We start from the raw sequence: 17,940 nt of genomic DNA on the forward strand, positions 1-17,940 counted from the left end.
TTCGAGAGAGTGCAGATTCAGGGCCCTCAGTCTATTCTCATAGGGAAGATTTCTGATACATGGGATAATCTTTGTCATCCTCCTCTGTACGTTTTCCAGAGCATTTATATCCATTCGGTGATACGATGACCAGAACTGAGCAACATAGTCTAAATGAGGCCTAACCAAGGATATATAGAGTTGAAGAACAACCTGAGGACTTCTATTTTTTATACTTCTAGATATGAAGCCAAGAATTCTGTTAGCTTTATTGCGAACACTAATGCACTGTTGTCTTGGTTTTAGATTACTGCTAACCAGAACTCCTAAATCCTTTTCGCAATCATTAGTATTAATTAAGATCTACATTATTTAGTTTATATGTGGCATGGTTATTTAACTGTCCAACATTTAGAACTTTGTATTTTTCAATATTAAACTGCATCTGCCACTTCTCCGACCATTGCATCAGTCTATTCAAATCATCCTGGAGTGATCTAGTGTCCTCATTAGAATGAATTGGAAGGCCTATTTTGGTGTCATCAGCAAATTTGCTTTTGTCGCTATTTATTCTCTCACCTATGTCGTTTATGTAAATTGTGAACAACAACGGGCCCAACACTGACCCCTGAGGAACACCGCTTGTGACGTGCCCCCACTCTGATTTCTCCCCATTTACGCAAAGTCTCTGCTGTCTATTTGTCAGCCATGCCTCTACCTAGGAAAAAATTTCTCCTCCTATTCCGTGTGCCTTAAATTTCCTCAATAGCCTCTGGGGTGGAACTCTATCGAAAGCTTTACTGAAGTCCATATACACAATATCATATTCATTAGCATGATCTACCTCCTCAAACACCTTAGTGAAAAAAAGTTAGTAAATTCGTAAGACAGGAACGCCCCTTTGTAAAACCGTGTTGAGATTCATTAATCAATCTGTGCTTATCAAGATGGCTATGAATTCCTTCGGCAATTATTGATTCCCTAAATTTTCCCACTATGGAGGTAAGACTTATTGGTCTATAGTTCAAAGCCAAGGACCTGTCATCTGCCTTGTAAATAGGTATTACATTTGCCATTTTCCACTTATCAGGCACTATGCCAGTTTGTAGTGATATGTTAAAATGATTAGCCAAAGGTATGCTAAGTTCCTCTTTACATTCCTTTAACACCCTTGCAAACAGTTCATCAGGACCTGGGGATTTGTTAGATTTTAGTTTCTTTATTTGTCTGAGGACCATGTCACTAGTTACCGCAATCGTACATAGTTTACCATCCTGTTCTACATAATCTTTTATATCAGGAATATCGCTAGTGTTTTCCTGGGTGAAAGCTTAGAGGAAGTAGGTATTGAGAATTTCACACATATCCTTATCACTGTCAGTGATCTGACCAGAGTTACTCTTAAGTGGGCCAATCTTGTCCCTAATCTTACTTCTGTATACCTGAAAGAATCCTTTTGGGTTAGTCTTTGAATCCCTTGCGACCTTAGCCTCATAATCCCTTTTTGCTTTTCTTATTCCTTTCTTTATTTCGCTCTTTAATTGAATATATTGATTTCTTAACTGCCCATCCCCTCTTTTGATATGCCTATATATGCCTGTCTTTTGACCAATGAGATGTTTTAATCTATTGTTCATCCATTTGGGATCATTTTTGTTAGATCTAATTTCCTTACTCGGAACAAAAGTTGTCTGTGCAGCTAGGACTATGCTCTGAAAAACCGTCATATTGGCAACTAAGATCACCTACCTGACCCATAGTCAGGACATCCCAATTTAGCCCACCCAGGTAATTTTTCAGTCCCATGAAGTCGGCCAAGCGAAAATCTGGGACAGAGTTATCTGGCCAATTCCATGATATATTGAAACTAAGTGATTTGTGATCACTTTCCCTAAGCTCATCATTAACCTCAAGATCATTAATTAGTGAATCTTTGTTGGCAAGAACTAAGTCAAGCAGATTGTTTCCTCTAGTTGGTTCTGTCACAACCTGTTCTAAAATGCAATCCTGAACCATATCAAGAAAGTCACTAGACTCAAGATTTCCTGTCATATTGTTCCAATCAATTTGTCTAAAGTTAAAATCTCCCATTATCACAACATTTTCATATCTAGATACCTTATGAATTTCGTCCCATAACAGCTTACTGCACTCCCTATCAAGGTTTGGGGGGCCTATAAATCACACCCAGAATTAATTTGTCACTTCCCTCGAGAAACTGTAGCCAAACAGATTCTGTGTTCGATGTTTCTAATCTTATGCCAAAGACAACAATTTAAATTTTCTCTGACATATATCGCCACTCCACCACCCTTCCTGTTGACCCTATCAGTGTGGAATAGTTTATAACCCTGTATGTTGCATTCAGAAGGCATTTCTCTATCTTTCAAGTTGAACCAGGTCTCTGTTATACCAATAATATCTATATTACCTACACTTGCAAGTAATCTTTGCTCATCTATCTTATTCCTTAGACTCCTACTATTTGTATAGTAAGCCTTAATGGAGTTAGTCACTCGTTGCCCTCTACTATCTCTCTTTGTTTGTTGATCAGTTGATTTGCCATTACTAGCAACTTTATTTTGAATATTGCCTTTTAAACATATCCCTGAGGTATCCCGGTAATAAATGCTGTTTTTAACCCTAATGCTGCAGCCTGATTGTTTCCCACAAACACCCATACCTCTATAATCTATCAGTTTAAATTCCTAGACAAGTCATCAATTACCCTCTCAATTGAATTGGCTAATGCAACCACTCCCATCCCCAGAGAGATGAACCCCATCCCTTGCATACATATCACGTTTGCCAAAGAATAGGTCCCAGTTATCAATGAATTGGGTTGCAAGTTCCTTGCAGTACCTGCCTAGCCAGCAATTTATACCAATTGCCATAGACATCCATTCACTGCCCACTCCCTTTCAAGGCAAGATGTTACATATGACTGGGATCCCTCCCTTAGACCTAACTACTTCTATGGCTGACGTGTACTTATCCAGCAGCTCCTGTCTTCTGCCCTTCCCAATGTCATTACCCCCAGCACTAAGACAGATAATGGGCTTGTTCCCATTACCTGACATAATATTATCCAACCTGCTGACTATGTCACCATGATGACTTGTATGCCAGATCTTTTATACTAATATTTAACTACATTAGAAACTTATGCTGCACTCTGCACTATTCTAATCACATGCATTGAGGTAGAGGAGACCAGTATACATCGGGGTCCATGGGGTCTTACTCTTTCATATGCATTAACAAAATTTTCCATCTTGCTTCAGTTACGACACGCGCTCTGGCGTCTACTCTCGGCCGAAGGAATGGGCTGACCCACTTATACTGGGCGAGAGAGCACACTTCAGCATGAGTACCCTCCCGGCAGCCCTTGTGCTCAACCAGACCCGACGCTCCGACCAGGCTGTATATCGCTGCAGGGTCGACTATAAGCGTCGTACCACTACTCACGCCAGAATCAACCTCACTGTCATAGGTCAGTTTCGCGGCGCTGGGTCACCACTATCCACAACATGGTCAAGCTCGCTGTCATTATTAATTTCTGTAGTGGTGAATCGTCATTACCCAAACATGTTAGGATTAACCTTTTCTCACAGGTCAGTGTCGCAGTGGTTGGCTCTATTTTATTGTTGGTCATATATTATAGTGAAACAAACCATACCACGGGTGGGGATAGAACCCACGATCAGAGTCATAAAACTCCAGACCGACGCGTTAGCCACTGGGCTAGCAGGCTACAATAAGATTCATCCAACTAGGTATATTTATACACCATAGGAAGGTTAGCATAGGCGCCACTGTGACCACAAATGCAGCTTTTTATAGACGAATCTCCCACCAGCGTGGCCGTGACGAACTCTAGCTTAAGTCCCCTCAAATGACTCACGAAATCGTAACGACACGATTGCAAACAAACCATTCCGTGGTATGGTTTGTTTGCAGTCGTGTCATTACAATTTCGTGAGTCATGTTATAATTAATTCACCTCCTTTTTTAAGTCAACCCTTCTCTTGTGGACCCTTCCTCTATCGCGTATTGCTTTTATTGTAAATTAGCTTCTTGTGGCCGTGCTTCTTATTATATGTTCATTCCTTATTATTAGGCCACCCCTCATTTATAGTTCATTGCTTGTTATAGAAATAACTTATTGTAAGCTCGACCCTTACTATAGGTTTCCTTATAATTGCGCGTTCACCACTTATTGTCAATCTTATCTGAACTGTAGGTCCATTTTTTATTGATTGCGAGTCTACCCCTAATTGTGGATCATCCTGTCACTGGGGTACCACTCATCCTGTCACTGGGGTACCACTCATCCTGTCACTGAGGTACCACTCATCCTGTCACTGGGGTACCACTCATCCTGTCACTGGGGTACCACTCATCCTGTCATTGGGGTACCACTCATCCTGTCACTGAGGTACCACTCATCCTGTCACTGGGGTACCACTCATCCTGTCACTGGGGTACCACTCATCCTGTCACTGGGGTACCACTCATCCTGTCATTGGGGTACCACTCATCCTGTCACTGGGGTACCACTCATCCTGTCACTGGGGTACCACTCATCCTGTCACTGGGGTACCACTCATCCTGTCATGACCCCCACAAAGACCATTACTCAGTCCTGCTCAAAGCAATGGCTACGTGAGTCACCATCTACATCCCAGTGAAAATATAAGAATGTTGGGTAAAAGGACACATTAATAACTAACGAGGTATTTATTATGACTGGCTCTCGAGGAGCTGTACGAAGCTAACAATAACAGTATCTCAGAAATTTATTTTTATAGTGGGCTTGAAGAAGATAAATTATGTAATATAGCAATCACTAGCTAGCGATATGGTTTTGAAACAAGTAGACCGACAAACAAAATAAATCCCGGGCCCTGATGACGTTTTTCAAGGGTTCTTATTAAGGAGTGCAAAATGGAACTCTGTGAACCATTAGCTAATATTTTTAATATACCTCTTCAAGTAGGTGTAGTGTCTGATATGTGGAAGATGGTCAATGTAATTCCTATTTTTAAAGCAGGGGACAAGTCGTTACCGTTTAATTACCACCTAATAAAACTAACCTCAATTGTAGGCAAATTACTAGTCAATTATAGCTGATATTATAAGAAGCCATCTTGATAAGCATAATTTCATTAATGATACGCAACATGGATTCACGAGAGGCCGTTCTTGTCTAACTAATTTACTATCTTTCTTCAGTAAAGCTTTGGAGGCTGTTAATCACGGCAGAGAATTCGATATTGTTTATTTGGATTGTAGTAAGGCTTTTGATAGAGTACCGCACCAGGGACTGTTAAAGTGGCAGCTCATGGCATTGGGGGGAAAAGTGCTGTCATGGATCGACTCATGGCTCACCAACAGGAAGCAGAAAGTGTGTATTAATGGGGTTAAATCTGAGTGAGGATCTGTAACAAGTAACGTTCCACAGGGGTCGGTTATAGACCCATTGTTGTTTATAATATACTATATCAATGACCTTGACGAGGGAATTACTAGTGATATTAGCAGTTCGCTGATGATACGAAGATAGGCAAGATTCAGACGTGGATGACTCGGAAGTTCATAATGATTTAGACGAACTCAGTTCCTGGTCAGAAAATTGGCAGATGAAGTTCATTGTAATGTGACCTAAGTGTAAGCAGACGTAGCGATATTTACCTGCTATCTCGCTTGTTTGAGACAGGAAGAAAAGACACCAGGAATCTTACCAGTGTGTTAAACAGTTAAACACACACAATCACTCACTGTCTACGAGTGTTTTTAACAAGTAGCAACTAAAAATTCCTAGCAATGAGTAATGACATTGTCATCTAAGAGAAATCAAGTTAAAAACACTCGTAGAGAGTGAGTGATTGTGTGTTTAACTGTTTAACACACTGGTAACATTCCTGGTGTCTTTTCTTCCTGTCTCAAACAAGCGAGATAGCAGGTAAATATCGCTACGTCTGCTTACACTTAGGTCACATAACACTTGGAAAGTACATGTATTCATGGTCACCTACGCGTTCTTTTATCTTTTCCTAATAATTCGTATTCTTATTCCAAATCTTCTCGAGAGTGAAGTGGCAACAAATTCTTCTTCCTTAATCAATGCGTGTCTTAAGAGCCGATTAAAATATTGGGAGAAAGGGGCTAGTAACCCCTTCTTCTATATAAATTACTGTGTGTTGATGTAGTGAAGATAATACGATGAGGAAGAGGCGAGTTAATATTTAACCTTCCTGTGTTATTTAACAGCCATTGTGCAATGTGTTTTCCCTTATTTAATGTACATAATCATTATGATTTCAAAAATATGATATGGAAAAGTATAGGTATCGGCAAATTTTTGGAATCGCCGTATCCCTAGTATTTACAGTTATATAACTGCGCCTCTCAAAGTACCGCTTGCCTGTTCTCACCTAAATCTCGTGGGCCCTGTCGTACCTGCTCTTAAAACTATGAATAAGCCCTACCTCCACCACATCTTCGCCCAAGTCACTACACTTCCTGAGGAGAACTTCCTAACATCCCTCTTTCTCGACTCTTAATTTATCCGTGTCCACCCTCTCAATTCATAAAGTTGTTGAATGTTGCTATCATGTCTCCCATCACTAAGAAAATCTTTAACCTCCAATAAGAGCACATCCCTCGCCGGTAGTATGTGACAAAGCACGGCTAGCAATGCTAGGAGAGGCAAGTGTCGATCGTGTTTACAGGGTCGTAGCCACAACGCTAATAGTTTCCTCCGCAAACTTGGTAGCTGCCAAGGTTTGGGATGTCCTCCAATGGAAGACGATGACCGTCAGCCACTTCAAGTACCTGAACACACTCCAACAGACGTCATCCCCCCAGATAATATATTAGAGACAAAGCAACAACTACTAGGACGCTCACACACATTCGTAAAGCAGCCCAACCACACCCTTCTCGGAATCTCACAGACTTCTTGAAAAAAGTAAACGATGGTTCCTCTATCCTAAATGCTCCACCAACTATCAGGGCATGGCGCAATGTCTGCTTAGTTCTCCCGGAAAGAGGTTGCAAGTTACTAGTCCCCACAATCATTAAATTTTTGAGTCTTTCCCAGACATTACAACCTCATTTGCATTCCCCGTCAGTACAAAAACTAGAGAGGCAGACACCTCTGATAGAGAGGCAGACACCTCTGATAGAGAGGCAGACACCTCTGATAGAGAGGCAGACCCCTCTAATCGAGAAGCAGACCCCTCTAGTCGAGAGGCAGACCCCTCTAATCGAGAGGCAGACCCCTCTAATCGAGAGGCAGACCCCTCTAATCGAGAGGCAGACCCCTCTAATCGAGAGGCAGACCCCTCTAATCGAGAGGCAGACCCCTCTGATCGAGAGGCAGACCCCTCTGATCGAGAGGCAGACCCCTCTGATCGAGAGGCAGACCCCTCTGATCGAGAGGCAGACCCCTCTGATCGAGAGGCAGACCCCTCTACTCGAGAGGCAGACCCCTCTACTCGAGAGGCAGACCCCTCTACTCGAGAGGCAGACCCCTCTACTCGAGAGGCAGACCCCTCTAATCGAGAGGCAGACCCCTCTAATCGAGAGGCAGACCCCTCTAATCGAGAGGCAGACCCCTCTAATCGAGAGGCAGACCCCTCTAATCGAGAGGCAGACCCCTCTAATCGAGAGGCAGACCCCTCTAATCGAGAGGCAGACCCCTCTAATCGAGAGGCAGACCCCTCTAATCGAGAGGCTGTCCCCACTAATCGTTCCACTGACAGTGACAAAATCAGAGACCAGGATAGCAAGAGAAGCGTCCAGCAACCAAAAGCGTCCTGATGGTATCAACCAAGTGTGAGACTACACAAAAAAGTAGCAATATGTACTTGAAATGTAACTCCTAAACCTCATGTACTGTATGTGCTATCTTTGTACCAGTTATGTAAGAGGGAGGTGAAAGTGTATAAACTAAGGGAGGAGGAAGTTCGGGCGAGATATAAGCGACCATTGGCAGAAAGGTGGGCTAGTGCAAAGATGAGTAGTGGGGGGTTGAAGAGGGTTGGAATAGTTTTAAAAATGCAGTATTAGAATGTGGGGCAGAAGTTTGTGGTTATAGGAGGGTGGGGCAGGTGGAAAGAGGAGTGATTGGTGGAATGATGAAGTAAAGGGTGTGATAAAAGAGAAAAAGGTAGCTTATGAGAGGTTTTTACAAAGCAGAAGTGTTATAAGAAGAGCAGAGTATATGGAGAGTAAAAGAAAGGTGAAGAGAGTGGTGAGAGAGTGCAAAAGGAGAGCAGATGAAAGAGTGGGAGAGGCACTGTCAAGAAATTTTAATGAAAATAAGAAAAAAATTTGGAGTGAGTTAAACAAGTTAAGAAAGCCTAGGGAAAGTAAGGATTTGTCAGTTAAAAACAGAGTAGGGGAGTTAGTAGACGGGGAGAGGGAGGTATTAGGTAGATGGAGAGAATATTTTGAGGAACTTTTAAATGTTGAGGAAGAAAGGGAGGCGGTAATTTCATGCACTGGCCAGGGAGGTATACCATCTTTTAGGAGTGAAGAAGAGCAGAATGTAAGTGTGGTGGAGGTATGTGAGGCATTACGTAGAATGAAAGGGGGTAAAGCAGCTGGAACTGATGGGATCATGATAGAAATGTTAAAAGCAGGGGGGATATAGTGTTGGAGTGGTTGGTACTTTTGTTTAATAAATGTATGAAAGAGAGGAAGGTACGTAGGGATTGGCGGAGAGCATGTATAGTCCCTTTATATAAAGGGAAAGGGGACAAAAGAGATTGTAAAAATTATAGAGGAATAAGTTTACTGAGTATACCAGGAAAAGTATACGGTAGGGTTATAATTGAAAGAATTAGAGGTAAGACAGAATGTAGGATTGCAGATGAGCAGGGAGGCTTCAGAGTGGGTAGGGGATGTGTAGATCAAGTGTTTACATTGAAGCATATATGTGAACAGTATTTAGATAAAGGTACGGAAGTTTTTATTGCATTTATGGATTTAGAAAAGGCATATGATAGAGTGGATAGAGGAGCAATGTGGCAGATGTTGCAAGTATATGGAATAGGTGGTAAGTTACTAAATGCTGTAAAGAGTTTTTATGAGGATAGTGAGGCTCAGGTTAGGGTGTGTAGAAGAGAGGGAGACTACTTCCCGGCAAAAGTAGGTCACCATGGATGTTTAATATATTTATAGATGGGGTTGTAAAAGAAGTAAATGGTAGGGTGTTTGGGAGAGGGGTGGGATTAAATTATGGGGAATCAAATTCAAAATGGGAATTGACACAGTTACTTTTTGCTGATGATACTGTGCTTATGGGAGATTCTAAAGAAAAATTGCAAAGGTTAGTGGATGAGTTTGAGAATGTGTGTAAAGGTAGAAAGTTGAAAGTGAACATAGAAAAGAGTAAGGTGATGAGGGTATCAAATGATTTAGATAAAGAAAAATTGGATATCAAATTGGGGAGGAGGAGCATGGAAGAAGTGAATGTTTTCAGATACTTGGGAGTTGACGTGTCGTCGGATGGATTTATGAAGGATGAGGTTAATCATAGAATTGATGAGGGAAAAAAGGTGAGTTGTGCGTTGAGGTATATGTGGAGTCAAAAAACGTAATCTATGGAGGCAAAGAAGGGAATGTATGAAAGTATAGTAGTACCAACACTCTTATATGGATGTGAAGCTTGGGTGGTAAATGCAGCAGCGAGGAGACGGTTGGAGGCAGTGGAGATGTCCTGTCTAAGGGCAATGTGTGGTGTAAATATTATGCAGAAAATTCGGAGTGTGGAAATTAGGAGAAGGTGTGGAGTTAATAAAAGTATTAGAGGGCAGAAGAGGGGTTGTTGAGGTGGTTTGGTCATTTAGAGAGAATGGATCAAAGTAGAATGACATGGAAAGCATATAAATCTATAGGGGAAGGAAGGAGGGGTAGGGGTCGTCCTCGAAAGGGTTGGAAAGAGGGGGTAATGGAGGTTTTGTGGCTAGGGGCTTGGACTTCCAGCAAGCGTGCGTGAGCGTGTTAGATAGGAGTGAATGGAGGCGAATGATACTTGGGACCTGACGATCTGTTGGAGTGTGAGCAGGGTAATATTTAGTGAAGAGATTCAGGGAAACTGGTTATGTTCATATAGTCGGACTTGAGTCCTGGAAATGTGAAGTACAATGCCTGCACTTTAAAGGAGGGGTTTGGGATATTGGCAGTTTGGAGGGATATGTTGTGTATCTTTATACGTATACGCTTCTAAGCTGTTGTATTCCGAGCACCTCTGCAAAAGCAGTGATAATGTGTGAGTGTGGTGAAAGTGTTGAATGATGATGAAAGTATTTTCTTTTTGGGGATTTTCTTTCTTTTTTGGGTCACCCTGCCTCGGTGGGAGACGACCGACTTATTGAAAAAAAAATGTACCTTCTAAGTCTTGTGTACCATATTGTTTAATAAAATATACCTACTGGTAAAAAAAAATATGGTGGTAAGGAAAGTGGAATAATCTAATGGCTAAAAGAAGAAATCCAAATATTTTTCCTCAAAGTTATTTTATCCGATTTTATCCACTTGCTCATCATATCTAAACTGGACTGAGGTGACCACCTGTATTATGCATCTTCTTCCTCAAATCTTTTTAAAACAGGTTCCATTCATTACCAAGGGTTGCGTTTCAATCTAGGTGCTTTACGTTCCTTCCAGGTTGAGAACCTATATGCTGAGGCGTATGTTCCATCTTTGCAAGATAGACTTGATGCCCATTTTCTTCGTTATTTCGTCCTCTCTCATGACCTTAATGCTCCTTCTACATATGGGAGAGCAACAGATGTTAGTAGAACTCCTTCGTTAGATTTCCGCCTCCTCTTTACTATTCCCCTTTTTCTCTACATTCACTTTCTCTTGACTTAATTTACCTCCTCTGTATGTTCATCTAGCATGTTTTCTCTCTCCCCTTTGGAAGTTCCGATGATTCGTGTCTGTTCTTCACTACCATGTGCTAAAGTTCAATACCTACTATAGCTTTACGTTCACTCTTTCTTAAAAACTTCCAATCACATTCCCATGCCATTGATATTTACACTATGGGTCTACGTATTCCCAAGGAGACGGGCATCCAGCACTTCTTCTGAACAGAATTACACGAGGTCGTTCATTAGTCTCGGCTAGTATTTTCAGAGTCAAGCTGCATGCAGTGTTCATGGTCATCATATGTATTGCATTTGCAGTAGTTTAAGATTTATATAGCGGATTTCAGACTATGCAGAAATTTGATTACGTTCATCCCAGTGTTGTACATGTAGAACTTTAGTTAATCCGCATTGCTAGTCAACGCAAGACATCGATTTCTGTAGATGAATGGTTCAGAGAACCGACAAGTTGATAAATTAAACACATGTACGACACTTGGGTATACTTAATGAGGAAACGTTTCGTACACAATCTTTTCAAGATTGATGGAATGATCACATCAACTCAAGGCTGAGGGACTGATTACCTCAACTCCTCCTGTTCTTCACCATTCTCCTTTGTATGGACTGATGAAGCCACTGTGTGGTGAAACGTTTCCTCATTAAAGATACCCAAGTGTTGCACATGTGTCTAATTTATCAACATCGATTTCTGCTGTGTCCCTAGAGACATGAATGTTTGTGGAAGTAGTCTTCGTTGATTGGTCAGCAGTTCATGACCTCATTTCATGCAGGATTATTTCTTTGTCATGGTATTTTGCAGTAATCTATAGACAACTTTGCATCCATTGACTACAACGGTGGTCTGAGTTGGTTCACAACAAATTACATCCTGTGAATAGCCACTGAACAGTATACAGAAAGTAGCCAAATATGGGATGTAAAAGTACCATACCTTTTGTTTTAACAGAGCCGGTAGAGAGTGTGAGGATAGTGGACGAGAGTGGAATAGAGGTGGTAGGTGTGGCAGGGCCCTACACAGTGGGTGAGAGACCTTCCCTCACTTGCCAAGTGCTTGGAGGAGACCCACCACCCACTGTCACCTGGTGGAAGAACGGACACCACCTGGATAGTCCCAACCAGGCGTCACCCAAGTGAGTCCTCTAGTGTGTGTTGCAGTGCTTGTGTATATTCACATATCCAAATTTTATTTATTTTTGGGATTATTAATCAATCTGTGAGTCTCGAAAGATGTTCTGGAGGGTATCTCGTCATTTTTGACTCACGAAATTTTAATGACACGATTGCAAACAAACCATAACACAGGTGAGGTTAGAACCCGCGTCTGAGAGTCTTAAAACTCCAGACCTCTTAACACTATCCACTTTACTGTCACCATGTCAAACTCGGTGCTGTTGTGTTGCAGTGAAGCGCATGTCACCTCCGCCATCTCTACGAGAGTGGGCGATGAACCTGGGAGTGTAGCAGTGAACACGATACACCTGCGGGCACTGAAGAAGGAAGATCTCCGCTCTACCTACACCTGCAAGGCAGACAACCACGAATTAGCACCTACAAAAGAGGCAGCGGTAGAGCTCGATATGAACTGTGAGTATCTGTGATGTCTGCAGAGTAAAATTTAGAGAAACGAAACAGTCTTCTATAATTACCTATCTGAGACTGGGGGTTTCGTGTGATTATAATTACCTATCTGAGACTGGGGTTTCGTGTGATTATAATTACCTATCTGAGACTGGGGTTTTGTGTAATTATAATTACCTATCTGGCACTGGGGTTTCGTGGGAATATAATTGCCTATCTGATACTGAAGTTTTGTGGGAATATAATTGTTAGGTAAGACACATATGCAACAGTTAGGTATCTTTATTTCGAAACGTTTCGCCTACACAGTAGGCTTCTTCAGTCGAGTACAGAAAAGTTGATAGAAGCAGAAGATACTTGAAGACGATGTAATCAGTCCATCACCCATAAAGTTTTGAGGTGGTCAGTCCCTCAGTCTGAAACATATTGTTTCAGACAACGGAACAATGCTCTTCTCCAGACTGAGGGACTGACCACCTCAAAACTTTAAGGGTGATGGACTGATTACATCGTCTTCAAGTATCTTTTGCTTCTATCAACTTTTCTGTACTCGACTGAAGAAGCCTACTGTGTAGGCGAAACGTTTCGAAATAAAGATACCTAACTGTTGCATATGTGTCTTACCTAACAATCTGTTGGTATTTTATACCATTTTAATGGGAATATAATTACCTACCTGAGACTGGGGTGTTGGGGGAATATAATTACCTATCTGAGACTGGGGTTTCAGGGAAATATAATTACCTATCTGTGACTGGGGTTTCGTGGGAATGTAATTGCCTATCTGACAATGGGGTTTCGTGGGAATATAATTACCTATCTGAGACTGGGGATTCCTGGGAATGCAATCTAACAAAAATGATCCCAAATGGATGAACAATAGATTAAAACATCTCATTGGTCAAAAAAGAGGCATAAATAGGCGTATCAAAAGATGGGATGGGCAGTTAAGAAATCAATATATTCAATTAAAGAGAGAAATAAAGAAAGGAATAAGAAAAGCAAAAAGGGATTATGAGGCTAAGGTCGCAAGAGATTCAAAGACTAACCCAAAAGGGTTCTTTCAGGTATACAGAAGTAAGATTAGGGACAAGATTGGCCCACTTAAGAGTATCTCTGGTCAGATCACTGACAGTGATAAGGATATGTGTGAAATTCTCAATACCTACTTCCTCTCAGTTTTCACCCAGGAAAATACTAGCGATATTCCTGAAATAAGAGATTATGTAGAACAGGATGATAATACACTATGCACTAGTGACATGATCCTCAGACAAATTGAGAAACTAAAACCAAACAAATACCCAGGCCCTGATGAACTGTTTGCAAGGGTGATATTATTAAAGGAATGTAAAGAGGAACTTAGCATACCTTTGGCTAATCTTTTTAACATATCACTACAAACTGGCATAGTGCCTGATAAGTGGAAAATGGCAAATGTAATACCTATTTACAAGGCAGGTGACAGGTCCTTGGCTGCGAACTATAGACCAATAAGCCTTACCTCTATAATGGGAAAATTTATGGAATCAATAATTGCCGAAGCAATTCGTTGCCATCTTGATAGGCACAGATTGATTAATGAATCTCAACACGGTTTTGCTAAGGGGCGTTCATGTCTTACGAATTTACTAACAATTTTCACTAAGGTGTTTGAGGAGGTAGATCATGGTAATGAATATATTGTGTATGTGGACTTCAGTAAGGCTTTCGATAGAGTTCCACACCAGAGGCTATTAAGGAAACATAAGGCACACGGAATAGAAGGAGAAATTTTTTCCTAGGTAGAGGCATGGTTGACAAATAGGCAGCAGAGAGTTTGCATAAATGGGAAGAAATCAGAATGGGGGCATGTCACCAGCAGTGTTCCTCAGGGGTCAGTGGTGGGCCCGTTGTTGTTCACAATTTACATAAACAGCATAGATGAGGGAATAAATAGCGACATAAGCAAATTTGCTTATGACACCAAAATAGGCCGTCAAATTCATTCTAATGAGGACACCAGAGCACTCCAGGATGATTTGAATAGACTGATTCAATGGTCAGAGAAGTGGCAGATGCAGTTTAATATAGACAAATGCAAAGTTCTAAATGTTCGACAGGAAAATAACCATGTGACAAATAAACTAAATAAAGTAGATCTTAATACTACTGATTGCGAAAAGGATTTAGGAGCTCTGGTTAGCAGTAATCTAAAACCAAGACAACAGTGCATTAGTGTTTGCAATAAAGTTGACAGAATTCTTGGCTTCGTATCTAGAAGTATAAAAAATATAAGTCCTCAGGTTGTTCTTCAACTCTATATATTCTCGGTTAGGCCTCAGACCGTGCTGGTCAGTTCTGGTCACCGTATTACAGAATGGATACAAATGCTCTGGAAAACTTACAGAGGAGGCTGACAAAGATGATCCCATGTATCAGAAATCTTCGCTATGAGGATAGACTGAGGGCCCTGAATCTGCACTCTCTCGAAAGGCGTAGAGGTGTATAAATGGAAAACAGGAATAAATAAAGGGGATGTAAATAGCGTGCTGAAAAATTCCAGCCAAGACAGGACTCGCAGCAATGGTTTCAAGTTTGAAAAAATCAGATTCAGGAAGGATATAGGAAAGCACTGGTTTGGTAATAGAGTTGTGGATGACTCAAGAAATCGTAATGACACGATTGCAAACAAACCATACCCCCGGCCGGGATTGAATCCGCGGGTTCAATCCCGGCCGGGGGTATGGTTTGGAGAGTTGTGGATGAGTGGGACAAACTCCCGAGTACAGTTATTGAGGCTAAAACGTTTTGTAGTTTTAAAAATAGGTTAGATAAATACATGAGTGGGTGTGGGTGGGTGTGAGTTGGACCTGACTAGCTTGTGCTGCTGGATCTGGTGCCGTGCTCCTTTCTTGAGTGAAGGTGACCAGACTGGGTGGGTCATTGGGCTAATCCGGTGGGGACACATGGGACTGCTCCGCATTTGTTAGAAGGCCTGTTGCTGTGTTCCTTCTTTCTTATGTTCTGAGGAATTTAATTACCTATCTGAGACTGGATTTTCGCCGGAATATAATTACCTATCTGAGACTGGATTTTCGTGGGAATATAATTACCTATCTGAGACTGGATTTTCGTGGGAATATAATTACCTATCTGAGACTGGATTTTCGTGGGAATATAATTACCTATCTGAGGCAGGGGTTTCCTAGGTATCTTTCGTAAATTTTCATCTGGCTCTTGTTGTCTGGAATTAGGGCAGTTTTTTTTTAATAAATTGCTAATAATGAAAAAAAAGAATAAAAAAAGGGGGGAATGGGGAGGAATAGTTGCTAGGAGGAGTGAAAGGACCGAAGATCTCCCTCCGCGCCCAAGAGGACCTCAGCACCACAAGTAGCGCACATGCGGCGTCCAACCCGTGCCATATCCTACTGCTCTCTTCTCAATTTATTTTTGTGATATGCCTATCCCTTTTTAATTTTCATTTCTGACCTTTCACATTCATTTCACAATTTATTTTTGTATTTTGGCTATCCCTCAAGAATATGTAATATATTGTAATTATATTACCTCACGTACATATCATTAAAACTGTGTACGTATTTTTTCTATTTCATCCTATTTTAATTTAACTTTCTGATCAAGAATCTGAAGAAGTATTTCCTGGCGTGAATATTACTAATATGTCTTGATTTATGTCCCTTGTCTCTGAGTCCTCCATTTCGACCTCTGCCGTACTGTTATTACTTATATCACTATTGTTAGAATATTCAGGCAGTTATTACGATTTTCCTGGTAATTCTATCTTGCCAATTCAGTTCCTTCAGGGGTAATTCTATCCACCAAGGTCGACCATCTACGCTCCTTCAGTCTTTCGTCGTTTGTAATCCATCTCTGCTCGGAGATTCATCCATCTCTGCTCGGAGATTCATCCATCTCTGCTCGGAAATTCGTCCATCTCTGCTCGGACATTCGTCCATCTCTGCTCGGAGATTCGTCCATCTCTGCTCGGAGATTCATCCATCTCTGCTCGGAGATTCGTCCATCTCTGCTCGGACATTCGTCCATCTCTGCTCGGAGATTCATCCATCTCTGCTCGGAGATTCATCCATCTCTGCTCGGAGATTCATCCATCTCTGCTCGGAGATTCATCCATCTCTGCTCGGAGATTCATCCATCTCGGACATTCGTCCATCTCTGCTCGGAGATTCATCCATCTCTGCTCGGAGATTCATCCATCTCTGCTCGGAGATTCATCCATCTCTGCTCGGAGATTCGTCCATCTCTGCTCGGAGATTCATCCATCTCTGCTAGGAGATTCATCCATCTTTGCTCGGGCATTCGTCTATTTCTGCTCGGACATTCGTCCATCTCTGCTCGGAGATTCGTCCATCTCTGCTCGGAGATTCATCCATCTCTGGTCGGACATTCGTCCATCTCTGCTCGGAGATTCATCCATCTCTGCTCGGAGATTCATCCATCTCTGCTCGGAGATTCGTCCATCTCTGCTCGGAGATTCGTCCATCTCTGCTCGGAGATTCATCCATCTCTGCTCGGAGATTCGTCCATCTCTGCTCGGACATTCGTCCATCTCTGCTCGGAGATTCGTCCATCTCTGCTCGGAGATTCATCCATCTCTGCTCGGAGATTCGTCCATCTCTGCTCGGACATTCGTCCATCTCTGCTCGGAGATTCATCCATCTCTGCTCGGAGATTCATCCATCTCTGCTCGGAGATTCATCCATCTCTGCTCGGAGATTCATCCATCTCTGCTCGGAGATTCATCCATCTCTGCTCGGAGATTCATCCATCTCTGCTCGGAGATTCATCCATCTCTGCTCGGAGATTCATCCATCTCTGCTCGGAGATTCATCCATCTCTGCTCGGAGATTCGTCCATCTCTGCTCGGAGATTCATCCATCTCTGCTAGGAGATTCATCCATCTCTGCTCGGAGATTCATCCATCTCTGCTCGGAGATTCATCCATCTCTGCTCGGAGATTCATCCATCTCGGACATTCGTCCATCTCTGCTCGGAGATTCATCCATCTCTGCTCGGAGATTCATCCATCTCTGCTCGGACATTCGTCCATCTCTGCTCGGAGATTCGTCCATCTCTGCTCGGAGATTCATCCATCTCTGGTCGGACATTCGTCCATCTCTGCTCGGAGATTCATCCATCTCCGCTCGGAGATTCATCCATCTCTGCTAGGAGATTCGTCCATCTCTGCTCGGAGATTCATCCATCTCTGCTCGGAGATTCAACCATCTCTGCTCGGAGATTCATCAATCTCTGCTCGGGCATTCGTCCATCTCTGCTCGGTATTCATCCATCTCTGCTCGGAGATTCATCCATCTCTGCTCGGAGATTCATCCATCTCTGCTCGGAGATTCATCAATCTCTGCTCGGACATTCGTCCATCTCTGCTCGGTATTCATCCATCTCTGCTCGGACATTCGTCCATCTCTGCTCGGAGATTCGTCCATCTCTGCTC

At 42.2% G+C, this 17,940-nt stretch overlaps 1 protein-coding gene across 1 annotated transcript in view; it reads left to right on the forward strand.

Annotated features, from left to right (window-relative positions):
• LOC128698845 (cell surface glycoprotein MUC18-like) overlaps positions 1 to 17,940 on the forward strand; it is a 220,364-nt gene that overhangs the window by 163,285 nt on the left and 39,139 nt on the right. The window contains exons 4-6 of the mRNA XM_070097825.1: positions 3,264 to 3,472; positions 11,836 to 12,019; positions 12,292 to 12,473. Of these exons, the coding sequence (XP_069953926.1) occupies positions 3,264 to 3,472; positions 11,836 to 12,019; positions 12,292 to 12,473 (575 nt within the window). The remainder of the gene's footprint in view (positions 1 to 3,263; positions 3,473 to 11,835; positions 12,020 to 12,291; positions 12,474 to 17,940) is intronic.

The sequence above is a fragment of the Cherax quadricarinatus genome, chromosome 59 (assembly GCF_038502225.1).
Source record: "Cherax quadricarinatus isolate ZL_2023a chromosome 59, ASM3850222v1, whole genome shotgun sequence".
NCBI lineage: Eukaryota > Metazoa > Arthropoda > Malacostraca > Decapoda > Parastacidae > Cherax > Cherax quadricarinatus.